At 38.7% G+C, this 11,993-nt stretch overlaps 1 protein-coding gene across 1 annotated transcript in view; it reads right to left on the bottom strand.

Moving 5' to 3' along the window:
* SEC62 (SEC62 preprotein translocation factor) overlaps window positions 1-9,744 on the bottom strand; it is a 33,934-nt gene extending 24,190 nt beyond the window's left edge. The window contains exons 1-2 of the mRNA XM_019643917.1: window positions 9,576-9,744; window positions 550-658 (exon numbers count right to left, since the gene is read on the bottom strand). Of these exons, the coding sequence (XP_019499462.1) occupies window positions 550-658; window positions 9,576-9,611 (145 nt within the window). The 5' untranslated portion in view covers window positions 9,612-9,744. The remainder of the gene's footprint in view (window positions 1-549; window positions 659-9,575) is intronic.
* Window positions 9,745-11,993: the final 2,249 nt, after the last annotated feature.

The raw sequence follows: 11,993 nt of genomic DNA, 5'->3' as shown, positions 1-11,993 counted from the left end.
TGAATAGCATGTCAATTTTTCTAAACTTTTAATGACTATCAAAATCATTAATCATAACACTAAAGAAAGATAAAAGAATTTCTTCTCTATAATGGCAATTCAATCTTATTGGATCAGACAGGCAAATTCAACCACTATTGATAAGTTATAGGCCTATATTATAGATGACATTAGCTTATAATGAGGGCTTTTGGATTATGTGACCATCTAAAGCTCCTAAATTAATTCCAACAGACTTGTTTCATACTGAATTCTATTCCAGTTTTACAAAAAGATTATCTTTAAGTACATATTCTATCTGAAAAAAAGGTAGTATTAATACTGAAAATAAGCCATGTTTTAAAATTTTCCAACAAATGTTATTATAAAGCACTTTCTTTTATCTTTTTATTATTGATGGTTTCAGTCACAAAAGGACAGAATAGGATAATTGCCATATGCTCATCACCCAGCTTCACCAATCACACTTGGAAAGCACTTTTAAAACATCTACATATCCCAAATTTATCTTCATATGTACACCAATATAATTTCCTGATGTAATCCTACCAATAAAATAATCAACCCGGTGACCCATCATATTGGTGGACTTTGTTGGACAGTTGAATCGAAGGTACTTGGCTACAGCCTTCTCTTCTTTAGATGGCTCACCAACTTCCTGCAAAGTAAGAATATTAATTTAATGTAATCATTTATTTGAGAAATTCATGCACTGAAGAATAATTTACAGTTCTGTTCTGCAAATCTTTTTAAGTGGAGTATAGGCGTTTCTTTCAAGCTTTCTCTGGAGGAGACCTGGGAATGTATACAAAAGACAGGGTGGAGATTTTTTAAATTAAATGTTTTTCAAATGCAAGGTGATAGAGCCAAACCCTGTCTGCCTCTTGGCCTCATCGGCAAGGCATTTATTTTGAGTTGTTTTTCCAGTATGGTAGCTACATTGTACTAGTTCACCTTCACTCTTGCCTGGTCTCTTTTTATAAGACACAAAGCAATAATTTAAAAAGATTAAGTGGTTGCTAATAGTGAGTACCCAAATGTCAAAGTAAGTAGAAACAGGTGCCATAAAGAAATGTTAAATAACAGCCCAAACTATGTACCCTGAACAATGGACAACAGATCGTAGGAGCATTTCTCAAATTAACCGAAGATAGCTGTCCAGTGTGGTAGCCATAAGAACTATCTGAGTTCTGAGACACTGAAAATTTGTATTCCCTTCCCTTCCCGTCGTGGTTGCAAATCCCAGATCCTGTCTGGGACTCCTTTCTCACCTTGTCTTTCTTCTTTTCTTCCCTTGTAGGGGTAAAGCAAAAATGCAATAGACAGGTAAATTACAATCTTATTTGAAGAACTGTTTATGGAAGTACACAAAGAGTTTTGAAAAGTCTGCTTTAATCCTTTCCTTCCATTTCTTTCTCCAAATTTTCTATTATTTTCTTCATTGTTTATCTTTCCCCATATTCCTTTTATTCCTTACATTCTGACCTACTTCTTTAATTTGACAATTCCTCCTGTGTACTTATTCTCCCCAAACATATACCAAAGAAAACAAAGGCAGTCTATGTTTGGATGTATCTTATATATAATATCTACTTTTAGAAGTTGTCTTATTGCTGTAAGTTATTGAAACAAAAGTACTATCTTTAATTACATGTTTAAGAATGATACATAGAGCACAAAATATTTCCAGCAATATATGATCTAAATGTGACTGATTTCAGGAAGGTCTGCTTCTTAAATGAATAAAGAGCTGAATAATAGTAAAGAATTACCCGCCAAGAATCTAGGATGCAGAGAACAATTAATGCTAAAGACAGTTATATTTCAGGCAAGATATTCTAACACAAAATAGAAAAAATAAACTACCTAAATCATCTGTCTTTTTTCCCACAAATTTCATATAAGACTAAATTTAGCTATGTTTGATGAAACTAAGAAACAATTAACAAACCAAGTTTTCAGCTTTAATTTTATCCTGAAAAGGAGTAATTTGTTAGATGAAATAAAAGCCTGTGCTTTCGTTGTTGAGTCACCTGGCAGCTACTTCTCATGTTTTTTCCCTTGCCTTTCCCAACTCCTCTACTTCCAGTACCCAACTGAGAGTATACAAGGTCTGACAATAAAGTTTATCCTAGAAAAAGTGCTACACACCTCATTGCTGAATATCACTACAGTCACCTTTGAAGTACTCCCCTTGGAAAGCTATGCACTGACACCAGCACCCAGTCCACCCTTCAAAGCAATTCTGGACTCTTTCTGGAATGGTCATCAGAGATGTCGTCATATTACCCTTGATGTCCTGAATGTCATCAAAATATCTTCCTCTCAATATTTCCTTTATCTTCGGATAAAGAAAGAAGTCACTGGGGGCCAGATCAGGTGAATAAGGAGAGTGTTCCAATACAGTTATTTGTTTACTGGCTAAAAACTCCCTCACTGACAGTGCCATGTGAGCTGGTGCATTGTCGTGATGCAAGAGCCGTGAGTTGTTGGTGAAAAAAAAGTTCAGGTCGTTTTCGTCTTTTTCACGCAGCCTTTTCAGCACTGCCAAATAGTAATCTTGGTTAACTATTTGTCCAGTTGGTACAAATGCATAAAGAATAATCCCTCTGGTATCAAAAAAGGTTAGCAACATTGTTTTGACTCTTGATTTGGACTGACGGAACTTTTTTGGTTGTGAATTGGCTGACTTCCATTGTGCACTTTGAAGCTTTGTTTCAGGGTCATATAGGTACACCCATGTTTCATCAAGTGATAAAAGGCCCAAAACATCGGCTTGCCTCTCCAAAAGGTCTTGGCAAACTTTGACTCTCCTTTGCTTTTGTCCATCGGTGAGCTCCTCCAGGACCATCTTTGCACACACCTTTCTCATGCCAAGATTTTCAGTTAAGGTTTTCCTGTTTCTCTATTGATGTTTACTTGGTCTGCTATGCTTCTCATAGTCAGCTGATGATTTTGATGCACAATTTGATGAATTTTTGCAATGTTTTCATCAGTTCTGCTCGTTACTGGATGCCCTGACCTCTCTTCATCCGTGACGCAGTCTCTCCCTTCGGATGAGATTTCATCCATTTGTACACTGCCGTTTTCTTCAATGGCATTATCCCCATAACCTTGGACTAACATGTCCCTGATTTCACTTCCACTCTTACCAAGTTTAACAAGAAATGTAATGTTTGTTTGTTGCTCTAATTCAAGTTCAGACATTCTCACGACAACATACAAAAACACTCAACAACAATAATGAATACCACTCAGCAAGACACCACCACACATCGACACAAACACAGCTGTGAGACACTGATATACCAAGGTTATAAAACCTTACCGAGCTGCCACTGTACAAACGAACAGTGCTGCCATTGTACAAACACACTGTACAAGTGCACAGTGGCAAGTTCGTGAACTTAATTATTATCAGATCAGTATAACATCTGTGGGCGCTACAGTTAATAACAAAAATGTTTAAGGCATGATACCTATACATTGTTACAACTATCCAAAATGGCAATTGTTATTTTCCAAAATGAGTGGCAGAAAAAATACTTTAGGACTACACAAAGGCGTAGGATTATTAATGTAGGTGAGAATAACTATAAAAGAGCTATTAGAAGGGGGAGCTGGATTTTGAAAGCTGAACAAGTTTGGGGTAAATTCAACGGATAGCATAAACATTGGAGCTGAGAATGAGCACAAAATTTGGTGCTAGTAGAAACAAGTTAGGAAGCATTGTAAGGCTAAGTATGTGTAAGTAGAATAGGGCTAAAGAGTCTTCAAGGCAGTCTGAGAAATTTCAGCTTTACCCTATAAATAGCAGAAAGACCATTAGTAGGTTTTGAATAGAAGGACTTAATTAGAAAAAATGACTTAGACACATTGTTTTAGTGCCTGTGTATAGAATGAATTGGAAAAAAATGCACAAGGGAGGGGAACTAGTTAATATTCAAGTAAGATGAGATGTGATACTGGGAATGGGAAGGATTGTGGATATTTGAAACATTTCAAATGTAGAACAGATAGGACTCAATGATAAAGGATGAATGAAATGGCTGAGTAAAAGATGTCAGATCTCTAATTTGATCAACTGAAAGGGTAGCTTTTCAATAACAGAAGTTTGGGAGGAAGGTGATTCTGGGAAAAAAACAATCATATCAACTTTAGGCATAACAAGTCTACACTCATGCTAACACTCAAACCGTTTACTGGACACAGGCATAAATGCCATTAATCTGATTGTTGAAAGAGGCACCACATGTAAAATCTGGTTATTAGGATACACAAGAAACTGAAAAGTCCATTCTATTATTATACAATAGGGAATCTGATACTAAGTAAACCCATAACATTTTAAAATCAATTTTAACAATTAACTTGAAGTTCACCAAACTCATTTCCACACTGCAAAATAGATGCAAGTAGCACTGATCCTTGAACAATGCGGGTTAGGGGCACTGAGTCCCTGTACAGCCAAAAATCTGTACATAACTTTTGATTCCCCCAAAACTTAACTACAGCTGTTCCTCAGTATCCACAGGGAATTGGTTCCAGGGTCCCTAACAGATACCAAAATCCTAAAACGCTCAAGTCCCTTGTATAAAATGGTATGGATCAATGCAGTCAAAACCATGGATCCACTGGTTGAATCCGCAGATGCAACACCTGGGGATACCAAGGACAAACTGTATGTTTACTGAAAATAATTTGTGTATAAATGGACCTGCACAGTTCAAACCCATGTTGTTCAAGAGTCAACTGTAATTCTATTTCCATTCCTCTCCCCTCCTTGGTAAAGGCGCTACTAAGTAACAATGAACAGAAGAGACCCAGAAAACATGGACAAAACTTGGATAATCTCTCCCAACTAGATACAGAGTTACTTATCCACTGATACTTTCTTAAAGTATCAGTTATCTTCCCTTGAAATTGTGACTAGAAAAGCAGTGAATTTTATCAAGATATTGGTATAACAGAGCTGATACCTTTAAAGTATTTGAACTTTAAAAAGTTTTTATTTTCCTTTGTGGAATATTTGAAACAAATGTTCATTATACCACACATATAATAAGTTACACATATTGTAGGCTATCTTTAACAAAAACTACAGAATTTGTGCCATCTGCTGGGGCTCTAAAGCCCGAAAGCTTGCTATACAAGACTACCAAGAGAACATGACCATGGGAAGATCCCACCCCAGTCTTCACTCTCACTGCTCCCCTGCTGCAGCCTGAAGAGAATAAAACAGTCTTCCTCTCTTCCTGTTTATACATTAGACTGTAGCACCTCCCCTCTTTTCTTCCTTTTGATGTGAACAAATCTTCATAATATTTTCATAACTTTTCTGGAAACCTTCTAACAAAAAGTGAAGGCCTTTTGGGAATAGCATGACCCACTAATAAAAGAGAAACCAGCTCATCAACCCTCAAATGAAGAAAACTTTATATAGCTCAATACATGAGCTCAACTGTCTTAGAATGAGGGAGCAAAGAACCAATGTTTTGAGGCTGAACTGCCATCTTTAAAACCAAATACCAAGATGCCGGCTGCAGCAACTCACAATCCAAAATTATATAAATTGAAAGTTTGGTTAGAACACTCTTTTTAAATTATTTAACAAATACTATTTTTACTTTAGAATACATCAACACTCAAATACTACATGAAATAGGAATCACAATTTCTAACTATGTATTATTTTAGTCAGTGCTTTTTGAGAAAAAAAAGGATGAGATTGAGTCAGTAAGCCATAGGCTTCATTCAATCTTACAGGATTTTTGATTTATAAGAATTTTTTAAATTGCTATATTCAATAGAAATATGCTTAGTTGATTTGTCGAGTAAATTGAGCAAAAAAAAAAAAAAGATTAGTTCACAAACTGAATTTGTATCTTCATACAACCAGTATAAAATATTTGTGAAAATGCAAATAGGTTAACAATAAAATATGAAAGCTGGTGCAGACGTCAGGTAAATTATTTGCTTAAAGTCACACAGCACATCACTAATAAAGTTCTACAAATCTATGTCTTAACTCTGACAGTGTCCTTCAGTAACACCTCCTTGCTGCACTATTGTTTAAGCCCTCCATTAAACCCCTGGGGGGAGTTTTCACTTAGGACTGGCTTCCTGCGTTCCTTTTCTTTTCTTCAGAAGGTCCCAGACAGTCAGATTGTATAATGCTAAACCTTCTCTTTTCTTTCCTTTTTTGAAATTAAGCATATAGACCCATGCATGATGTCAGGATTTAACTGCCCAGAGGACAGAGATGGGTGCAACAAAATTAACTGAGATGCAGGTTATAAAAGTTCTAAGAATTAGTAAGCCATTTAATGTCCCAAAAACTCAATTAGATACTTTACATAAGCAGAACACTAAATGGATGATTCTCTCTTTAGCAGGGACAAGTCATGTTAAGTCTTTATATTATAAAATTTATTATAAAAATTTCATGATTAAAATATTTCAGAACAATTTATTTTTATTTTTTCAATGGTGAGGTGGAAAGAACATTCAACTTGGAATGAAAAGACGATCTAAATCTGGTTTTACTATCTTGATGAGTGACCCTGGGTCGTCATGTAACTTCACTAAACCTGTTTATCTGTAAAATGAGGGTGTTTCGTGCAATAAGTTTTATACCTAGTAGTTCTTTTTATCAAGGTCCTAAAAGTATAATAGCTTAAAGGATGATGGAGTGTGGGGATGATGGTAGTAGTGGGGTGCTGAAGTGATAGGGCTTTGGGCCCACCACTCTGCTTTTCTATAAGAAATGCATTTGTGCAAAAGGATTCCAAACAAATCCTGCTATTTGAAAATCCTTTTCAACTCTTAAATTTCATACTAGGATTCTAAATCAACCTTTCTAGTAAGCAGCACTTTGTTAGCTTATAAGCACTTACTATATGTTCTTAGAAACTTACCTAATTGCTTTCTTAAATAACTTAAAATTATTTATTTTCAAATGTTTCATTAATTTAGATTGAGATCACTCTCATTTCAGAATCTCAATCATTAAAAGTTCCCAATAAAATGTCAATGAACATGTAGCTCACTTCTGTTTTTCAGTGACCAGTAAAGTGATTCCAAGAAGGAAACATGACAAAACAGTCAGTCCTCTTGCTTCCAACTTTGATGGGATATCAGAATCTCTGAAAGCATGCTACACTAGAAAAAGCAAATGAATTAGCTACTTTTTTAATACCCTGAACTTGTCTGTAGCAATCATTTCCCCCAATGTACAAATTACAATTGAAGTTCACTAAATCTACTAAACATAAAAATCTTTTCTGAACAGGAAACATCAAATAACAAACAACAGGAAACTCAGTTGATATTACAGAACTTTTGCCCAAAAGTCTTACAATAGAATCTTTTTTGTAATTTAAACTGGACTTTGTCATTATATTTGATCTTTTTGTCTAAAGTGATGCCAATATTATACAGTTTCTGAGTCTCTGGTGGGCGGCGGAGTGAATCAAGGAATTTTATAAGATATTGTATATTTTTATTAATTTGTTAAGACAAATTAATTGCACAGTAGTACTCCAAGTAGCACTCCCAAGATCTTCACAGTATTTTAGCACAGCTATGTAAATAGAAAACTTGGGGATGGGAAATGTCAGTTTGATTTAGCATATGCTAAGCTGATTTTTAACAATCAGATCCTCATATACCTATGTGATCTTTAGATAAACAATAGTAAGTAAATAGCTATATTTTATGGAACTCACAACCTAATGGTTTATTTACTGAATACATATGTGTAAATCTTTCTTTGGCATATCAGATTGCTTAAAAAAAACAAAACAAACCATCCTAAATCCTTCACCCTTGGAGAGGAGAGAAAAGGAAGGAGGTATGCAATACATTAAGCATTCTTTTAATGTATGTTTTCACAACAACCTTACAACCCTATGAGGTTCCTTTTTTTTTTTTTAAGGTAAATATTCCTTTTTACAGATTTGGAAATTGAGGTAAAAAGTTAAGTAACTTGCCCAAAGTTACACAGCTAACAATTAGTGACATGGGTATAAACAGGTACAGTCTGGCTCAAGTTTTAGCTCCCAACCACTACGACTATAAAGCTTCTAAATCTACTTTCCTATTTAATATAAAATCACAGTTGAAATAAAGTAGCTATTTAAAAAGTGAATTAGGATCGCCTCACAACAATATTAAATAACTGCTGAAATTGTAAAAATTGTTTATTAAAGGACATAAAATGTAATGTATAAATATAAGGAGTCCAGTAAGTACAAATTTGACAAATTCAATACAAATTCTAATAAAAGTCTTCTACAGTCATATTTAAACAATGATACTAAATTTTGAAAGACTAGGAATACTATAATTATAAATTTCTTCCATAATAACCTAAAGCCTTGGTTTTATGACCTGTCTGAATTCAGGGGAATTGGTCTCTTTATGATCCCCTTCCTACCCTACTTTTTTATTTTCTGTCCAACTCCAAAATTCCAAATTTACTGATCGCTAGGCATCTTTTGTCTAGTGCTTCAAAGTTTGCAGAATTTTAACTTCAATCACCTGTGGTGTAAGCCAATTAAGTGATAGGGTTTTTTGTTTTTTTTTAATGGAAGAATAAAACAATAGACAGAAAAAGTCCTTCTGAACAAAGAAACGGTAAGGAACAGACAGACAATGAGTGTAACAATGTGTGATTAGTACAGTAACAATGTACAACATGCTATCAATTTATGATGACACATCGAGGTTTCTAGGCACATGAGCTGCTGAGACAACGGGCATCCTGAGTCTACCGTGTTCCACATATTTAATTCTCTTGGGTCAAGAGCCAGAACGACAGGGGAGGGGCCGCAGGGATGCCCTGCACAGGCGACACGCATGTGGAATGAGGGAAGGGTGTAATGTAGGTTACGAGGATGACACACTGTGAAAGGTTTCTGGGCGCGACCAGCTCGTTCCAGGGCCAGCGCGGATGTGTTTGTTTACATTGTGTCGCCCCAAGAAAGCCGGGGAGCTTCACTTGGACCATTAACCTCGTAACGTTGAGGAGAAAGGATGGTAAACGCCACTGAACATCTGGTTCGAGCAGATCGCCGCCTGGGCCCCCGGGGCGGCTGACCACACACAGATCGCTCCCCCTTCCACGGTCCTTCTGTTGGCGCACAAAGAGCTGGCTGCTTTCGGTCAGCCTCCTCCTCCTCCACTAATCGCCGTGGCCTTCATTTCGAGAGGCTAAGGCGGGAGGATGGGGTCGGGAAGCCCGGGGAGGGCCGGTGTCAGCGCCGGCAGGAGGCAGACCACCCCCACCCAGCGCGGGCCGGGCCGAGGCGGCCACCGGAACCCCGGGCGGCCGATCCCCAGCGCGGCGCCTCCTGCCTTCCGCCGCGGTCCCGGCGCCTCAGCCACAGACTCCGCCGCCGCCAACACCGCCCTCCCTCAGGCCCCTCAGCACGACGCAGCCCGCACCCGGCGGCCGCGCGGCGCAGCCCCTCCCCACCTCGCCGTCGGTTTCGCTCGCCCTTTCAGGGGGCTTTCCCCGCTTCCTCCACTTCTGAGCGCCCCGAAGCCCCTACCCCCGGACTGGACTTGGCTACCTGAATCCGCTTCTTGTGTCGCCTGCGTTCCGCCATGTTGGCCGCTCCGCCCGGTTCCCTCTGACGTGGAGCGAGGAGAAGGCGGTGGAAGCCTCGCGAGAGCGTCCCGCAGGTCCCGTTATGTAACCCGCCGGCTGGCGCCCGGCAGGGGCGGCGGGGCGGCGGGCGAGAGGCCGGGACCCGGGCAGGCCCGGCGGGCCTCGGCGGCGCCCTCTCTCCCCGCCCCCCGCTCCCCTTGTTGCGGGAACTGGAAGTCGCTGGGACCAGAAGGAAGCCGAGAGGCGGACCAGAGGACGGGAGGGCTGGAAAGAGCCTTGGTTGTCAAACGTGACTGAGCATCTGCAGCACCTGGGAAGCTACTGAAAAACAGATGCCCGGGCCCCGCCCCTCAGCGTCAGCGCGTTTGCAGTGGAGCCTTTCACTGAGCGACTCCCTGAGAGCTCCGGGATCCTAGGCCTCGCTGACGGCGGCACCTCCTACCTTCCCATGAGCCCCGCCCCACACATGACCCACGTGTGCATGCTACAAACCCCATTTTAGAGATGGGAAAACCGAGGGGCACGATGGGAACTGTTTATCCAGTGCTCCACAACCGGTAGATGGCCGAGCCCAGATTTAAGTAAATTATCTTTTCCCATACGAACTTTCGACTCTCTATTCCATTTTCCAAGTTGCTTCCTAAAACCCACCTTTGGAATCCAGGAGTCGTAACCCAGGGAAGTACAAGCAGCTAGTAAGATGAATCAGAGAAAGAGGCTAAGAAGTTGAGAATGAAGAAGATTGCGGCATACTTCACGTATGGTGAATTACTGTTAAAAACTATTGTTATTTTAGAGCCACCTAGACCAAAGGGAATGGGCTTAAATTGCTAGTGTTCAGATAGAAATTCCATGACTTTATAGAAATTTTAAAGCATTTTTTAATTGTAGAAAATTGGGGAAATACAGAAAAGTAAGATGAAAAAAATAAAAAACTCGAATTCGGCTGCCCAGGCCTGTTATCATTTTAGTTTATTTTCTTCTAGTATTTATTCCTACTTTGTGTGTGTATTTGTATTTATATATTTTCTCTTTCCCCCCAGTTTGAGATCATACTATGTGTGTAATATGGTAGCCTTTTTTTCCACTTAATGCTATGTTATAAGCACTTATTACGTTATTTAAAAATTCTCCAAGTTTCCTATATTATATATGTAACCTAATGAAAATGGAATGTGTAATTAAGGCAAATCATGGCATCTTGATGCCTAATCTTTCATAAAGTAAGATAGCTAAAGTTCTTGTTTGGACTATGCAATTCTGTCCTCAGGGAACAGGATTAGCAAGCTGTTTAGCTTCTTTCCCCTCTATAATCTACAATTAAAGTGTGTGGGGTCAGGGAGGGGGGTGAGACAAAAGTTATGATTCTTACCAATTAACTCAAACTGTAACATAGAATATGAAATGTCTTTATTTCCTTCCGTCCCTCTCCCCATCTGAAATGATGAATCTGTTTTGTACTGTTTTATTTGGAGAACACTGGATTCTTTTCATAGGAGAGCTGGTCTATAAATGAAAATATTGCATTTAAATAGATACTGAGTGCCTACTAGATGCAAAATGCTAGGCTAGGACTATGATGGGGATAAAAAATCCTTTGTGGACACTGACTCCCTCTCAACTACTGATGTACCATCTTTGTCTTCAGAAGAGCCTTAATTTTCTATCCCCATGTCTTCACTGACATTCATTTAGATGACAACAATTTGGTTTCTACTTCCACCATCCATTAATAATTCACGTCAAATCCAATGACTTCTTTTTGGCTAGTATCTTATTAAGCATTTGACAATACTGACAATTCACTTCTTGACATTCTTTTTCCTTGGTATTTATGATATCAGTTTCTTCCTTTTAATTTCTGTTTGGCTCCTCTCTCTTTACCTAGCTCTTAAATGTTCCTAGCTACCATACATCCATGCTCACTTCTTCCTTCTCTTTTCTTGATACATTCTGGGGATTCTAATTCATGCTTACAGCTTAATTCCAAAATACTGAATAAATGTTTACTTCCAGCAGTCTTCTGGATAGCTCACAAATGTTCAACTGGAAATCACCATTTTCCCCACAAAACCTGCCCCATTTACTGTATTTTTAAACTCTGATGATTGCATTATTGTTCACTCAGTTACTCATGATTAGAAACCTTGGAGGTATTTCAGCCATGCCTCTCTGCCATTCAGTCAATAGTCCTATTGATTCTACACTGAGATGTTTGGAATTCTTCCCTTCCTCATCATTCCTACTGATATTGTTTTGATCAGGTCTTTATCATTAGCTTCCTGAACTATTGTTGCAAAAGCCTCCTAATCATTCTTCGCAACTCTACCCACACTACACTCAAGACCACCTTTCATTCCCTTACCGAACCACTGCCCTC

The sequence above is a fragment of the Hipposideros armiger genome, unplaced genomic scaffold, assembly GCF_001890085.2.
Source record: "Hipposideros armiger isolate ML-2016 unplaced genomic scaffold, ASM189008v1 scaffold_83, whole genome shotgun sequence".
In the NCBI taxonomy this organism is placed as follows: Eukaryota; Metazoa; Chordata; class Mammalia; order Chiroptera; family Hipposideridae; genus Hipposideros; species Hipposideros armiger.
The sequence above is the reverse complement of the archived record's forward strand: the minus strand, read 5'-3'. Positions and strand labels throughout refer to the sequence as shown.